Source organism: Trichoderma breve, chromosome 2 (assembly GCF_028502605.1).
Source record: "Trichoderma breve strain T069 chromosome 2, whole genome shotgun sequence".
Taxonomy (NCBI): Eukaryota; Fungi; Ascomycota; class Sordariomycetes; order Hypocreales; family Hypocreaceae; genus Trichoderma; species Trichoderma breve.
Window position 1 is genome coordinate 958,785 of NC_079233.1, and position 15,668 is coordinate 974,452.

At 49.6% G+C, this 15,668-nt stretch overlaps 6 protein-coding genes across 6 annotated transcripts; 2 read left to right on the forward strand and 4 right to left on the reverse strand.

Annotated features, from left to right (window-relative positions):
• Positions 1-1,323: 1,323 nt before the first annotated feature.
• T069G_02549 (glycosyl hydrolase family 81 domain-containing protein) lies at positions 1,324-3,961 on the reverse strand (the record flags this gene model as incomplete). Its single annotated transcript, XM_056169759.1, has 6 exons — positions 1,324-1,412; positions 1,466-1,890; positions 2,026-2,114; positions 2,167-2,465; positions 2,543-2,687; positions 2,759-3,961. 6 exons carry the CDS (start codon positions 3,959-3,961, stop codon positions 1,324-1,326), a joined length of 2,250 nt encoding a protein of 749 aa, XP_056030651.1.
• A 1,721-nt stretch (positions 3,962-5,682) lies between these two features.
• T069G_02550 (telomere regulation protein stn1 domain-containing protein) lies at positions 5,683-6,511 on the reverse strand (the record flags this gene model as incomplete). The annotated part of the gene is made up of 2 exons (XM_056169760.1): positions 5,683-6,326; positions 6,385-6,511. 2 exons carry the CDS (start codon positions 6,509-6,511, stop codon positions 5,683-5,685), a joined length of 771 nt encoding a protein of 256 aa, XP_056030652.1.
• Positions 6,512-7,006: 495 nt separating this feature from the next.
• T069G_02551 (dnaJ domain-containing protein) lies at positions 7,007-8,025 on the reverse strand (the record flags this gene model as incomplete). Its single annotated transcript, XM_056169761.1, has 2 exons — positions 7,007-7,824; positions 7,890-8,025. 2 exons carry the CDS (start codon positions 8,023-8,025, stop codon positions 7,007-7,009), a joined length of 954 nt encoding a protein of 317 aa, XP_056030653.1.
• A 315-nt stretch (positions 8,026-8,340) lies between these two features.
• T069G_02552 (cytidine and deoxycytidylate deaminase zinc-binding region domain-containing protein) lies at positions 8,341-8,844 on the forward strand (the record flags this gene model as incomplete). Its single annotated transcript, XM_056169762.1, has 1 exon — positions 8,341-8,844. One exon carries the CDS (start codon positions 8,341-8,343, stop codon positions 8,842-8,844), a length of 504 nt encoding a protein of 167 aa, XP_056030654.1.
• Positions 8,845-9,837: 993 nt separating this feature from the next.
• T069G_02553 (glycosyl hydrolase family protein) lies at positions 9,838-12,850 on the forward strand (the record flags this gene model as incomplete). The annotated part of the gene is made up of 3 exons (XM_056169763.1): positions 9,838-10,259; positions 10,327-11,557; positions 11,624-12,850. 3 exons carry the CDS (start codon positions 9,838-9,840, stop codon positions 12,848-12,850), a joined length of 2,880 nt encoding a protein of 959 aa, XP_056030655.1.
• Positions 12,851-12,945: 95 nt separating this feature from the next.
• On the reverse strand, positions 12,946-14,165 carry T069G_02554 (alcohol dehydrogenase groES-like domain-containing protein; the record flags this gene model as incomplete). The annotated part of the gene is made up of 5 exons (XM_056169764.1): positions 12,946-12,964; positions 13,023-13,160; positions 13,203-13,921; positions 13,984-14,050; positions 14,101-14,165. 5 exons carry the CDS (start codon positions 14,163-14,165, stop codon positions 12,946-12,948), a joined length of 1,008 nt encoding a protein of 335 aa, XP_056030656.1.
• Positions 14,166-15,668: the final 1,503 nt, after the last annotated feature.

Here is a 15,668-nt window from a genome sequence, read left to right on the forward strand (position 1 = left end):
CGAACCTTATACTCGCACGTTCCAATCTACAGTAGCCGCTTATAGTATCCAAGTACTGTACTTACCTCGGTGCCCAAGTACTACTGCGCTTACCTCAATCGACTCCGTACCTTACTTCCATTCCACTCCATAACCTCGTACAACATCAAGCAAGGGAATATCAAATCATCTCCAAAACACCGCCTGCATGCATGCATAGAACCAAAAAGCCAAGACAAAACCCTCACCTACCATATCCCACGTGCTCCCCCTTATCCCATCAAATCTCTCTCCTTTCAAAAACGCAAACTCGTACAAACATCGTTTTCTCCAACAGCCACCCCTCTTACCAAGCAACTGCATCGCCCTCTTCTTCAACTTGCACAGCCCCCCAAATCCACCTCTCAAAGATGAATATCGCAAATTAAGCTTAATTTTCCCCCCCTCACTCGTGACTCCGTTAGACAAATCGTATCGCTCCAGCCTCATTACTGATGATTTTGAATTTTTGATTTTTGATTTTCAACTACACTCTCTTTTACCCGGCTGCTTCTAGAACCGAATTTACCCCGCCGTCCGACTCGTCACCGATAACATCCCGACTCTCCAAGTCCAACGTTTCCGATGGGCTACACCTACACCAGTGTCTCAGCCTCTCGCCCAGGTTTAGGCCAAGATTATGGCCAAGGCTCTAAGGCTCTTACCAAGGCTTTGGCTCTGCCGCAGTGCCCCCTTGCACGGCGGATCTTATCGATTAACAACTTAGTATCGCCAAGCGCCCACGTGGAGATCTCACGTTGATTACTGTCACACTGCACAGCCGGAGCACCTCGATCTAGGCAAGCCGAAATTAAGGGTCCCATGAGAAATGAAGCATCTATTCTGCAGAATGTACAAGTATCGTGGAACCAAACCGAGTCGTAGTAACCATCAGGTGACAAGAGCATTGCGCCCAGCATAAGTCACGGCGTGAGCGAGCGATCCCGAACCTCCCGCCAGCATGTCCGACGACGTCACGGCTTTAGGATATCAAACGGCCTTAGTCAGCGCCGGCCACACCTCACCAGGAACAAGCCGGAACAGAAAGCAGAAATAGGCAATTGACAATGCCACCGCGCCTCTGCTCAGAATCCCGCCCGCAAAGTCAATTTCGCCCTCGAATGCCGCATCTGTCCTGCCGCCGACATGCTCAGCCTCGCATCCCTTCCCGCATCAACTTCCCGCATCGGCAAAGGTACGGCAAGATACGCATCGACAAAATACGCCGCCCCGGCCCCATCCCACCGGAAGCAGCCAAGACGATCTAAAGGATCGCTTCAACGTTTAGCTTGCCACGCTTGCTTCCTAAGCCTCCAACCGCCAGTTGCCAAGTAGCAAAAGATCAGAGGCCATTCTCTCCTTGCTCATCATATTTCCCCAAGCGCTGTTGCTGCCTGTTAGCATCGGATTCCCAGCTCTGACAGATTAGAGACACCCTAGAACTTACCGGCAGAATAAGCCATAAACCACGTCAGCGATGCTCCGCCATCCAGCCACTGGGGGCTAAATGAGCGTGAGCTAAAGAATTCCCAAGCCTTCCTTGGCTCAACCGACGCATAGCTGGCCCAAATGATGCCCTTCCAAGCATTGCCAATGTCGTCGATCCGCCCATCGCTGAAAAAGGCATCCCATTCTTCCTGTACAAACTCCTTGACCCTCACAAACGGTGTCGAGGGTAGAATAGGAATCATGTGGATCCCCTGAATTGCCTCGATGTTTGGATCAAAATACGTCGTGTGGTCCACCTTGTTCTCGAACAGGATGCCCGCGACCTTGTTGCCAATAAACTGCTTCGGCTGTACCTCGTTGTCGCTTTTGTACAGGTAATAATTCTGCAGGCTACGGGCAATGATGGAGAGCTGCAGATTACCCCTATTACATTCTTGGCATCAGCTATTTTGAATTTCTCGGATTTTAAAGGGGCAAGCGAGTAAACGATGAAAGCAAGAAACAAGCAGAAGACGCGGACATCACCAGAGCATGAGCATGAGGACTCTTGTCTCTTACCTTGCCTCTAAATCGGCATTCCTGCTGACCTTGCCCCACATCTTGATGGCATATGCATGCATCATGTCCTCAGAGCTCGATTCTTGGTCCTACTGGTCGTTAGCTATCGAGAAGTCATGCCGTCTTGAGAGTACAATTCACCTTGCCATCCATAGCGGCATAGAGACCATGTGCCCAACTGTGGCCGTGGTACCAGTCAAAGTTCCGCCACATGGGAAACAGCTTGTCCTTGGCACTAGGATTAGCCACATCTCGAACCAGCGCATTGATATAGTCCTTGTTCTGCTGCAGCCAATTCGAATCGAGATGGCCAATGATTGCGCCAGCGAGGATATGATAGCCGTAGTGGAAGTGATGGTCATTGTAGTACGTGTTTCCAAAGTCAGCACCGGAGTTTCCGGTAACGTAGCTTGCCGACGACACGATACCACCCCAGGCAGCTGCAAGTCGTAGAGTTAGCATCTCACAATGGCCTTGAAACGAAGTCAGCAATAACAAGCAGCAACACTCTACTTACATTCGTACACAAGAGGAAACTTTTGTTTGTTGGCCGCAAACGTGCCAAACGCCGCCTTGAGCTGACCCAAGCCAGTTTGTGCTAAGGCATCGTCCCCTAGCATCCATCTGACCACGTAAAGAATGGTTGCAAACTTGGCCAAGGCCTAGAGAGCAGTTTGTCAGTTGAATTTCCATACCACAGCGAGAGAGACGAGAAATCATCAAAGATATATACCTTTCCGCTAAAGTACATGGAGTCTAGATTGCTCTGCGCAATCATATTTTGTGCGATTTCCTTTGCGGCTGCCGCGTGGATAATGCTCTTCGCATGACTTGATAGCTTCTCCATGTTTCCTCTTTCGGGGTCCCAGGGAGCAAACGTCATGTCCACCGGCATCTTGGGCTCAATCATAGTCCATCGATTCCCTTTGACCAAAGTGGCAAGGCCCTTCGTAGTAGATTGCAGTTGCGCTTCCCGTTGTATACGCCTCTTTGTCTCCTGATCAAACGAATCGATATGGTGAGGGAGAGCGTACATATAGAGGTTGCCAGTCTGATGCCCGTCTATCTCGAAATTGAACGAGTAGCTGCCTTCATAACCGCGAGCCGTACCTGTCAATTCGAGCGTGACGGGCCAGATGCCGGCGCCATCATCCAAGATATCCTCGGCATCCTGGCTCTTCGGACACTTGCAGACCTGAATGATGCCATGAAACGGCTTCTTCGATTCAGCTAGTCCATTGTTGATAACCCTGAGGTCCAGCGGATCCCCTTTCGTCGCCCAAGCATACATCAGCCAAGTGGCTCCATCCTCGAGATGAAACGTGAATTTGGCTACGCCATGCTTGAGTTCTCGTGTTACCCGAGTCATAGTCTTGAAGAATACACCAGTTTGAATGACGGGGGTCGATCCGCTATACTGTGCCGTAATGTATGCCATTCCTTGCACCAGGGGAAACGATATAGCGGGTGGAGAATTGTCGTCTCTGCTCAGGTGAACCCGCGCCGAGAAAGCTGTCATGCTGTCAATGGAAAGAATCGTTTCTTTTCCAAGCTCCTTGGCTGAAAGAACCAGGGAATGGATGCCCACCGGGTTGAGGTAGAAAGACGAAGCACCGTTAAACTTCTCTTTACCAAAAACCCTTTGGCTAGCCTCGGTGTGAGAACATGCCATGCCCCAGCTGGCCGTTATGCCTTTTCCTCCAGCCCAGGCCAGCGAGTAGGGAAAAGTAAATGTCGGACATCTCTGGTCGTCCAAAAAGAAGTTGGAGTAGAACTTGTTTGTCTGAAGCGGCGCATTCTCCCAAATGCCCTTTCGGGGAACAGGGTGGTCCTTTCGAGTGGGGATTTGGGAGGGAGGCAAGTCGACGCCGATGGGCTCCGCGAAAATGTTCTTTGATACCATGGTGCTTTCTTCTTCAGCGGTAGCGGCCTCCATATTGGCTATCCGTGTGTTGAATCTGACCGTGGTCTCTGCAGCTGGCACTTGAGGCAATCTAGTTGAGCCACGGGAAACGTTGCTTTCGCTTGTGCTTAGTTGACTGGTATGCGATTGGAGTGATGTTCGTGTTTTAATTGGCAGAGAGCTCGCAGTTACAGTAACTGTCGTCGTGAAGCTATTCTGAGTACGAGTGGAAGACTCAGTGCGTGTAGACTTTGAGACTGTCGTGCTAGAAGCCAACGTCTCATTCAACAAGAAGTTTCTAAAGGGAGAATGCAACCGAGTCCTAATCGGGCGCTTCGATTTAACGGTCTTTCCCGAGGTGACAAAGCGGGCTTGACCAGTATCCAGACCGGGTAGACCTAGAGTCTCTTGAGCGAGTATCAGCCAACAAATCCATGATATGAAACGATATAAAGCCATGATATTGGTGAAGATTTGAAAATATCCATGTATACATGGTGCAAGGTGTGTTTTTAACTTGATGCTCCCAAGCAAAGATCTTTAGATGTCCGAGAGAGACATATTATCAGAACCAAGAGGTGTCTCCAACGTGGAATTAAAATATCCATAGTCCCAGAGGAATGGGTGCCCAGAAGATGTTTTGTGGGGGACTTGATTCACAACCATGCATGACTCCAAATTCCCAGGGAGCTTGGAATGCAGACCGGCCACAAAGGAGAAGAGACAATCAGTGGTGGTTTGTTATCTTGGAACATACCTGTCTGACGATTCGGAGCTGAAGTGCTGGCCTCAGAGATTGTCGGCGGTACGGATGAAGCAATAACGATGGTGATTGTGGTACAGGAGGGAGATATCACAGAAGGTCAACAGATCGACAAAGGATGAAGATAAACCAAAAATGGCAAATGTACAGTGATGCTGAATAGGAGCTTGTAGGAAGAAAAGAGGTGCTGATATGAGGTACGAATCTGCGAATGCTAAAGAGTTAAGAAAGACAGCTCGCGTCTTTAGAATATTTGGTATCCTCTACCCTACAAAGGCCGAGCCGAGTTTGGCAAGAGGGACTCAAGAGGAGAAGCCCTTCCGATTACGCCTCTGTTGCTTTCGCCTATGATCGTCTTGTCAGCTGCCACTGGGCATAAGTATAGGTAGCCTGGTGATAGCTACTAATAAAGAAGCTCTATCCCAGTATTGAACTTTGTGCTACCCTCTTTGAGCGTGTGCTGGAAAACGTCCGCAGGTGGGTCACGGGCCACCGTTTGTCTTTCCTCTGTAAAGTTTGAGAGTCTCGCCCTTTTTGGTGGAATTGGTTGTTTAGGCCTAGACAGGAGCTGAGCCGGGCTGTTATGGTGTTTGGTGTTGCCCCGGCGCTGGTATGAGCTGGCTTGAGACTTTTGAGTAAACAAACAAACCATGCGTTGTTTGAGGGGAAAATAAATCGATGACCGTTGTTGTGGAGCAGCTACATAACCTTGGGAGCTTGGCGGCTGCATGAGCGGGAGGATGGCAATTGCAATTGAGCCCGTGTGATGGTGTCGTGTCGCTTTGAATTGTTTGGATTGGTGCCATTTGCTTGCCTTTTTTTGCTGATTGCATGGTGAGATATGATGAGGTATCGTTGCATTGGCGTGCTCATGATGTGCGTTCGGGGATTGGTGACGCTGCACGAGTGTTACTGCTGGAATTCCATAATTTATTTGGTTTGTATCACGGAATACACATTACTTTCCAACCATATCCAATCCTATGCTATGCTATAACCCAAGAGCATTATATTTCCCCGTTGCTGCGCCTTCCCGAATGATCTTCTGTACTGTCTTGGTCACGCTATCGTCACGCGAGATTTTGCTCCTTGAATCTCTTGTAGGTAGCTTCGTAATCCCTGATCTAGCTTCTTTGGCCTTGCTTTGCTTCTTCGCTTTCTTCTTCTCGGCCTCAGCTTCTGATCGCTCTGCGTCTCGACGGCATCGGCGTACGTCCTTGTCCCGGAGCACCCAAGGCACGTTCAAGACCTCGCGACGAAATCTTGTACGCTTTTCCCAGAGCACTACCTCTTGAGCCGTGCTCTTCACAACGGCCATTCTCTCGATATTGATCTGGTGCTCGTTGCGGAACGACGATACACTGCCTTTCACGTCCACCACTGCGCCAACATCGATATCTGCATAAGGATCGGCTTCTTGTGCATCTGCACCCTTGTCCGTCCGTTGTTCGCCAGCGGTCGATTCGTTCTTTGCCTTTGCGGGAGCTGGCGGGGTAGTCACAGCAATAATATTTCTACCGCTGCTATCATCAATGGTATAAAGCCGCCGGTTGAAGAATTGCTCGATGGCGACGACGATGCCAACCACTCGCACCCATTTTATCGGGAGGTTTCTGTAGAAGAAGAAGTTTTCTCCTATAACCACTGTAAGTTTCAACTGCCGTAATTCAGATTGACACCTTTGGATGCGTACCTTCAAAGCCAGCATGTTGATCTAAGGCGTGAATGTCGGCAGCTCGTAGCAGACACCAGGTATTCACGGTAGGCGATAGGTGGAAGCAGTATCGCGGATAAAGAGCAGCTTTGGTAGCCTCGGTCATGGAATGCGCGTCCTGATGCCTTGATTCACTGGCGAATCAAGCGCATGCACCCGTACCCGCGCAATTGGCTTTGCGCTCATCGTCTGGTACGCCGTTGAAGGAGAAGAAAATCCAGGGTTGGAGCAGATGCGTCGTGGGAAAGGCCATTCGTTGCCGTGGCGCGTCACTCCAAGCCCCGCTAGCTCACGGAAGCTTGCAGCCTTGTAAGCTGCACATGTGAACTCCATTCCATGACTTCTAAACATCAGTGCTAGATGATACGAATCATCATCGATGTATTTAATTTACGTTATCGACCAATACTTGTATAGAAAATCTACCCAGGCACACTCAGCGCCCGACTGAGGCTGTAAAATACAAAAAATGTTTCCGAATACCATGTGCTGCGTAATGCGACGCCGTAATCCCAAATCCCGAATCCTTTTCCCCTTGCCCTGTGAAATAAAACAGCCTAGCCTATATCCCATACTCTCAATATCATACGCTCCATTGGCTCTACCGGCGAGACCTCGTCGATCGGCGACCCGTGCTTGAAGCAGGTTTCTCGTCCTTTGTAGAAGCCTTGGCCTTCTTAAGCCTTGCTGCAGCTGCTTGGAACGCCTCCTCTGAAGGTTCCTCTTCATCTTCATCCACAGCGCGCTTCTTTCCCTTGCCCTTCTTCCCCGCAGCGCTCTTTGCGCCGTACTTTTCCTCCAGGTGGCTGAAGAAGTCCCCTGCGCGGTCTTGCTGCCGCTTCTGAATCAGAGCTGCTAAGTCGTCTTCTGAGCTCCCCTTGCCTTTCTTGCCCTTTGTCTTGCCGCCAAAGATTTTGTCGTGAACACCAAGCTCCTTGGCCAGCTCCTCTGCTTCTGCTTCCTCGGCCTTTGCCGCCTTGGCACGAGCGGCGCGCTTTCGCTTGTTTTCCTTCTTGTAGGCTGGGAAGCTGGGGACATCACCCGTCTCAATTGCTTCGTCGATGATCTTGCGAAACCGCTCGTCGTCCTCAACAACGTCGCTAAGCATTACTCGTTCGTACACCTGGTCCATGTCGCCTTCGCACTCTTCGTAGGCAATGAGGAGGTCATCCTTCTCTTCGTCGGAGCGCTTGTACTTCGCGGCAAACTTCTTGATGGCATCTTCGGAGATGGCATCCTTGTATTGCTCCCGGTAGTATTCGCTCCAGTCGAAGCCCTCCGAGTCGACAATGGACTCGGATGTTGATCCAGTGGTGTCGTATCGCTTTCGTCGCGCGGGGTCTGACAGGACGGCGTAGGCGAATGCGATGCTCTGGAAGGTCTCATGAGCTTTTTCTTTTTCAGACTCGGAAACCTTGTCTGTAGCGTTCAATGTTAGCAATGGCAAGTGACGACGCCTCCAGACCTCTCTCTAAGCAACCCACCTGGATGATTCTTGAGCGCTGCCTTGCGGTATGCGCTCTTGACCTGGTCAGCAGTTGCGGTGCGCTCGAGCCCCAGGACCTCATACGGGTCGATTGCGGGCGGCTCGCCGTCGACGACATCTTCGTGGTCCGACATTTTCAAGGCTCGATGGAACGCTGCAAGTTTGCGTTGCAGTGCAGAGTCTCGGAGGAGGGTAGGCTGATCAAAAGCGAAGCTCTTTAGCTGGGTCACGCGTCGCAACGCGCTCAGGAACCCGTTAAGCTTAATGGAGTCGGCAGCCGGGATCCACTAACTGCCGCCCTATATCCGGAGGTTGCAGGCCTAAGCTCACTAATACTGACTGATACTGTAGAACGCTGCAACTTGAACTTTCACTGTCAAAATCAACCTGAAAGCAACCAGCAGCATTGGATTCCTACATCCGAATTGGTTGAATGCAACCTGGACATGATGGATTCCTCAGCGGGCCAAGATCACAAGACGTCAATGCAACATGCATTGGAGCTGGCAAAGAAATCTCCGCCAAAGCCGACAAACTTCCGTGTCGGCGCCATCTTGAAGAGGCTGGAAGACGGCCACATCTCTGCTGAAGGCTATACCTTGGAGCTTGAGGGAAACACACATGCCGAGGAGTGCTGTCTTTTGAAGCTGGCAGAAGAACATTCCACCACCGAGGAGGGACTAGAAGCTGTTATGAAGAGCCCGCATGTCCTTTACACCACCGTCGAACCCTGCTTCAAGCGGCTCAGCGGCAAGCTGCCGTGCGTTGAACGCATCCTTCGCCAGAAGTCGTGGATCAAGAAGGTCTATGTCGGAGTTCTAGAGCCCGAGACTTTTGTCGGAAAGAATCCCGGCCGCCAGCTACTCGAGGAGGGCGGTGTTGAAGTTCACTATATCCCTGGGTTTGAGGAAGAAATCCTTGCGGTGGCAGCGGCTGGTCACACAGCATCATGATATTGTCGACCTTGCTTCATCTATCGCGGTTGGCCAGCTGACTTGCTGCCCGTGATTCATGGCACGTTCTCTGGATCAGAATTACAAACACGACGAAATCTCAGAGGCGGGTTTATTGCGCCAATCCACATAATGCGAGCAATTTTAGACATTTGGCGTCGTCATCTCTTGAAGAGACTACACATATGGGTAGGCTTTGCGCTCAAATGTTAGACAATGTGTACATATTATATGGTGGGGAAGAGAGAATCTGATATCCTGGCAAGTATTTTATGGCCAGGTCATGAATAAAGGCTCTTTTGTACATATCCAAGCTGAATTCTCCTATTATGCAAGGCAGTTCATTGAACACTGCATGTGATGGAACTGCACGTTCCTGTTGGTGACAAAAATAGCGACGAATCGAGATGGTGTGGATGCCGTAAACGCGGGGTTGTACCGCTGATGAACCTTGCCTTGTGGCTGCGGAGATGCTGTAAGACGTCTCATCCCTTGGCCTCACTTCCAATGACTTGTATCATCGATCAATTGGAAAACAATAGACATGGAACTTGATGGTTCACGTTTAATAGTACTCATGGATGACTAAAACAGCCACTGACATCCAAGCCCAACATCTGCAAGAAGCCAAAGCACAGGTCCAAAAGCTTCACTTTCACGACTCCCGCCGTCTCGATCGCCATCCCTGGCTAGTGGATCAGAGTGCCCAGGCCCCAGTCAATATAATATCCGGCCTCCCATCGGGTCTCCAGCCGATCCCGTGGCGTCCGGTAAATGAGGAGAAATCCATCGTATTACCCGACACGACAATCCATGCCCGCGTGACGTCGTCACGGAGAGAAGCTGTTTATGAGCTGATACTCGGTGTACCTGGCCCCAAACGCAGGTTCCATATAGAGCTTCACCAGCTACAAATAAGCTTCATTCCTCTCTTCTGCTGTCTCCAGTTCTTGCGTCATCACACTCGTCTAGAGCTTGCAGCCAGTCACAGCCATGCTTGAGCAAAAGGTAGTGACTTTTGAGCCGGGCGATGGTTTCAGCATCGTCGGCGCTGAAATCTTTGTCGACGAGCAAGACTACGAGGGCGTCCATATTGCGGCAAACAACCTCTCGCAGGACTTTACCAAGGTCACCGGACAGCGCTGCAATCCAATTGTCAAGACTCGCCCTTCGGCTCCACCGGCTCGTTCATGTATCGTCATCGGCTCTCTCACTAAATCGCCCTTGATCCAGCAGCTGAAGGAGCAAGGCAAGATTGACCCTAGCCAAATTGAAGGTAAATGGGAATCTTGGATCACAACAGTCGTACACGAGCCCTTTGATGGCTATGATGATGCCCTGGTCATTGCTGGGAGCGACAAGCGAGGAACCATCTTTGGAACCTACTCCCTCTCGGAGCAGATTGGCGTATCGCCGTAAGCTTCCTCCCAAATCACAGATTGAGAGTAAATTTGTGAATTCTGACAAGCCGCCAAACAATAGATGGCATTGGTGGGCGGATGTGCCCCCAAAGAAGCAGCAGCAAATCTACGCTTTGCCTGTAACCACAAGCAATGGCGAGCCCAGTGTCAAATATCGTGGCATCTTTATTAACGATGAGTGCCCTGGCATGGACAGCTGGGTACACGAGAAATTCGGCCCCACGTTTGATTCCAACCTGTATCATTACATCTTTGAGCTTCTCTTGCGCCTCAAGGCCAATTTCATGTGGCCTGCAATGTGGAGGGGATATCCATATCCGGGACGGTCGTTTTTCGTGGACGACCCCAAGAACCAGGAGCTTGCAGATACTTACGGTATTGTCATGGGCACTTCTCACCATGAGCCGATGCAGAGGGCCATGAATGAGTGGTCTACTACTCAACCAGGAGGCACCTGGAATTGGGATACAAACAAAGAAAAGGTCACGCAGTACTTTGAAGAGGGAGCCGAGAGAGCTGTGCCTTACGAATCCTACTTTACGATGGGAATGAGAGGCGAAGGCGATGTACCAATGACCGGAGGCGATCCTGTAAAGATCCTCACCGAAGTACTTGATGTACAAAGAAATATTATCAAGAAGAATTACGGCAAGGAAGACGGCGTTTTGCAGCTCATGGCACTCTACAAAGAGGTTCAAGGATACTACGAAAAGGGACTCAAGATTCCCGATGACGTGACCCTCTTATTTGGCGACGATAACTTTGGCAATCTCCGTCGTCTTCCAACAGAAGAAGAGAACAAGCGATCTGGAGGCTCAGGCTTCTATTATCATTTCCAATACACGGGCTATCCGCGCTGCTACAGGTGGATCAACAGCAACACCCTAGGCAAGGCCCTTCATCAGCTCCAATTGGCCCATCACCGAGGTGCCGATCGTATTTGGATCTTCAATGTCGGAGACTTGAAGCCTGTTGAAGTTCCCATGAGTTTTGCTTTTGACTTGGCTTGGGATATTAATTCCATCACGGCAACCACTCTGCCGCAATATTTTGAGCACCTTGCTACTCGAGAGTTTGGTGAACAGTATGCCGGTCGGATCGCAAAGTCCTGGTATGACTTCAACAAGCTGGTGGCAATTCGAAAACAAGATCACATTGATGCATCTACTTTTGTCATCCAGAAATACCATGAGTCTGACAACATCATTGCCCGATGGCGACAACTCTTGGGAGAAACCGAAGCCATCTACTCGCACATTGACGAAGAGCACAAATCTGCTTTTTTCCAGCTCGTACTTCATCCCGTCAAGGCCACTTACATATTCACGCAAGTGCGCGTGGCCCAATACACGAATCAGCTTTTTGCCAAGCAGCGCCGAAACACGACCAACACCATGCTGAAAAAATGCATCGAACTCTTGGATGCCGATCATGATTTGTTTGAAGAGTACAATTCTATTTCAGACGGGAAATGGGACCTGATGCTTCGCCAGCCTCACTATGGCTACGGCGATACTGGCGCTGAACCGTCGCGCAACATGATTGATGGGCTTTGCTATGTACAGACGAAAGAAGACTCGAATCCGAGTGTTGGCCATATGGGTATCGCGGTGGAGGGTATCGAAGGCATCAATCCCGGCCACATCAACGAGGACTCGGACAGAACCCATCCGTCCCGAGGCGGCCTTGAGCCTGGAGTGACTCTGCCTTTCATCACCCCGTATGGAGAGCAGACCCGCTACTTCGAGGTATTCCATCGCGGCACAAAGGAATTTTCCTGGGAGGCTCGGCCACAATATAAGTGGATCAAGCTTTCTCAATATCAAGGGCATCTGAACCCTCGAGACGACGATATCAGGGTCATCATCACCATTGACTGGTCAGAAGTACCCACTGATTTTGACGCCAAAGTTATAATTGAAGTCATTGGTACTCGTGATGGTTACGAGCAGGTCCATATGACTGTGCGCAACAGCCGCGTTCCCGCAGATTTTGAAGGATTCGTCGAGGAGAGCGGCCACTTGGCCATCGATGCCGGCAACGTAGTTACGGCACCATACATTCTGCATCCTGCTCTAGGTCGGCCAATTGCTGGAGCTGTCACTCTACCCCTTGATTACGATTTTAGCAAACCAGATGACATCCCATTCCTTCGATATCCGATTTATGTCTTTTCGCAGCATGACAATACTAATCTTGAGCTTCAGTTCAATATCACTCTTGAGACTGAAAAGACGAGCAGAATGCAGTACGACGTGCGCTTTGACGGAGGACCCATCAAAACATTCCGTCTCACTGACGATGAATCGAACGCTGATGACGTTCCTAGAGGCTGGGCCGGGGCTGTCATGGATTGTGTCTGGAAGAAGGGGCACAACTTGGGTACGGTGAAGAAGGGCAGTCACACTATTGAAGTCCGCTTCCGGAGCCAGAATGTCTGTCTAGAGAAGTTGATTCTTGACCTTGGCGATTTGCGGTACACGTACCTGGGGCCTCCACAGAGTGCCTATGTCAAGAAGGGAGAGAGTCAGGCTGTGAGTGTTATTGGGCAATTGGATAGCTTGAAGATTGATTTGGGATTTTAAAGGTAATTTTTCATATCTTGTCTATGAAGGGATTGGATTATGCAAGAAGGTACTTCTGAGCTACCAAGTAACTATTTTCGCTGGCCAAGGTAAATTTACAAGTCGTTTCCGATGCTATAATCATGATATTAGTACACGAGTCCGTCATACGCAATTAATATTCTCAACTTACCGCGCCACAAGCTTCTTCGCACTGACTTTCCGGTCAAAGAGTGCCTGTATACCAGCGACTACGCTATTCAAGCCGTCCGGAAGCACCTCGACTGGGTGAGGCTTGATTTTGCCCTCTGCCAGCAAGTGGCTGAGATACCTGTAGAACCAATATGCAAACTCCTGGTCCACCTTTGCTTGCTCCTCGTTGACGAAGCCCCAAGTATCGCCGTGAGATGAACCAACCATTGTGCGCGAAAGTTTCACGCCCTCCGGGAATGTCCAGCCCGGCTTGACGGGATCGACCATGTTGATTTCGCCGCCGCCCGATGCAACGAGCACCTTACTGATGGGCTCGTAACTGACGGAGTCGGAAACTGAGTCAAATGCAATCTTAATCTTGGATGGTCCTGCGGCGTCAATGATCTTCTGGACTACATCTCCTTCTCGGTAATCGATGATGTGGTCCGCCGCATTGAGAGATTTGACGAAGTCGATTCCATTGCCGGCGACGGTGATGATGGGACCGACTTTGCTCAGCTTGGCGAGTTGCAAAGCGAAAGCTCCCACAGCGGTGGCACCGCCCCAGATCAAGATGGGGGTCTTTCCGGCGGCAGGGTCTTGTAAGGTTGTTGGAATCGGTAGTTTCAGGCATTGATACAAGGCGATGGCGGCTGTCATGAAGGCTAGGGGAAACGCAGCGCCGGATTCGAAAGAGATGTTTGGGGGTAGGTGGAACGTTGTGGATGCGTTGACGACGGTATATTCGGCGAAGGTGCCGTGAGGATGGCGCATCCGATGGAAACCTGCGACACGATCCCCCTTCTTGAACTCGAAGACTTCTGAACCTACTGCCTCGATAATGCCGGCGACATCATCTCCAGTATTGAAGGCTTCTGGTTCAGTTAGCCCTCGCGTAGCCTGTGCAAATAGTTGTTAATATTATGAAGTGAGCAGTAATGAGTTAATTTGTCTTCTCATACCTTCCAATCTTTGGGATTCAACCCCGCAAATGCAACCTTGATGAGAACCTCCTTTGGCCCTGGTTTTCTGGTAGCATGTCAGTGAAGACTTGGAACAAGATTTAGAGAATAACCTACGGGATTTCTGTTTCCTTGATTACGCCACCGTACTTGGGCTCCGCATAGATAAAAAGTTCCTTCATGATGGCGACTTTGGCTTGCTGAGTTGAGAGATGGTGACTTGAGATTGGTATTAGTGAGAGATCATAGAGGGAGCAGTTTGTATATGTATATTAGGTAGGATAAGGTAGAGAATGGAAGGAGTACTTATAAAAGCTTCGGCAGTTAAAATAAATGTCAAGGCTCTATCGAATACACCATGAAACTCCTTGCCCGGCGTTTACTGTTGTTTGTTTCCCTTGAGCTCGATCATTCACAGAATCAAGCCCCGCCTCGGAAATAAGATAGTTGTCCATGGACAAGCAGACAAGGTGGTATTTTTAGGTAATCTACATTGCATTATACCAGGGCTGTTATTTACAATCACGGCCAAACACGATTTGAAGCAGCAATAATTTGGAGAAGCGGCATCATTTGGAAGGTTTCTATAACTAAGCCGGATGGTTGATCTCCCCGATTCTGCATCGCCAAGTCGAAATGAATCGCGCCTCTTCCACATTTGTCATCGCGTAATGCGGCGTCTATATAAGGCTCTGGCAATAAGAACCAGGAAAATTTGTCAGCGGCTTTAGCCAATTCCGATGTTCTTATACCCATAGTAAACCCATGGAATGTGATATAGTCCATGGAGTTTTAAGACAGAAATGCTATCCACTCTTCGGAGTATCGTTCGAGATGCTGGATTATTATTTTTTATGAATAGCTGGTCATCATCTGGTAATCTTGAGAGTTAGGCCGATTCTGACCAATAGGGAATGGAGCGAAAATGCCTATTGTCTTATAGCTCATAGATGAGACGAATAAGAATGGATCAACATATTAGTTGCGTCTAGAAAACGGGAGCAAGAGTCACTTCAAGAGAATCGCAATGTCTCAAATATGAATTAACTTATTGCCATAGGTCTGACCGTTCATACACCATGGAATAGCTCCTCCTTGAGAATATGATCATTCCGAAAATAAAAGACGTCGGGGCGAGATGTCTGTCGCTGGAAACAGGTCCCATGAGAAATCTCGCTCTCTCCATATAATTCACTGGCATTCTCTTTTACACTTATCGCAGATCTCCGTTGCTATTGTCTTGATGTTTTCCCAAGCAAGATCTTTGCATTGTGGCACGATGTAGCTATTTAGAACAAGCTCTGGAGGGCCGTTCATAAACCACCAGGTGCAATAATCCCACACCCCTCGGCTGGTGGTATCAACATCGATGATATGGCCGAGTCCGTTGCAAATATCTCCGTAGTCAACACAGCCGGCATTTCTGCAGGGGCAGATGAGGAGGATTCGAGTTCTGGTACACATTGAGGCAGAGGTTTGGGTTGAGAATAACGGATGAGGCTTTTATGGATAGATCAGGTATAAGACATCGGATAGCATGAGGGGATATTTGTTCAGCTTAATATTTGTTTGAGTTCTCTGGATCATGGTAATTCACCTCATGATAGCACTGCTTCACTCAGTGTCTGGTGTACATGAACAACGAGCATTTTGCACTCGGCATCATAGATTACAGGGTGGCATTC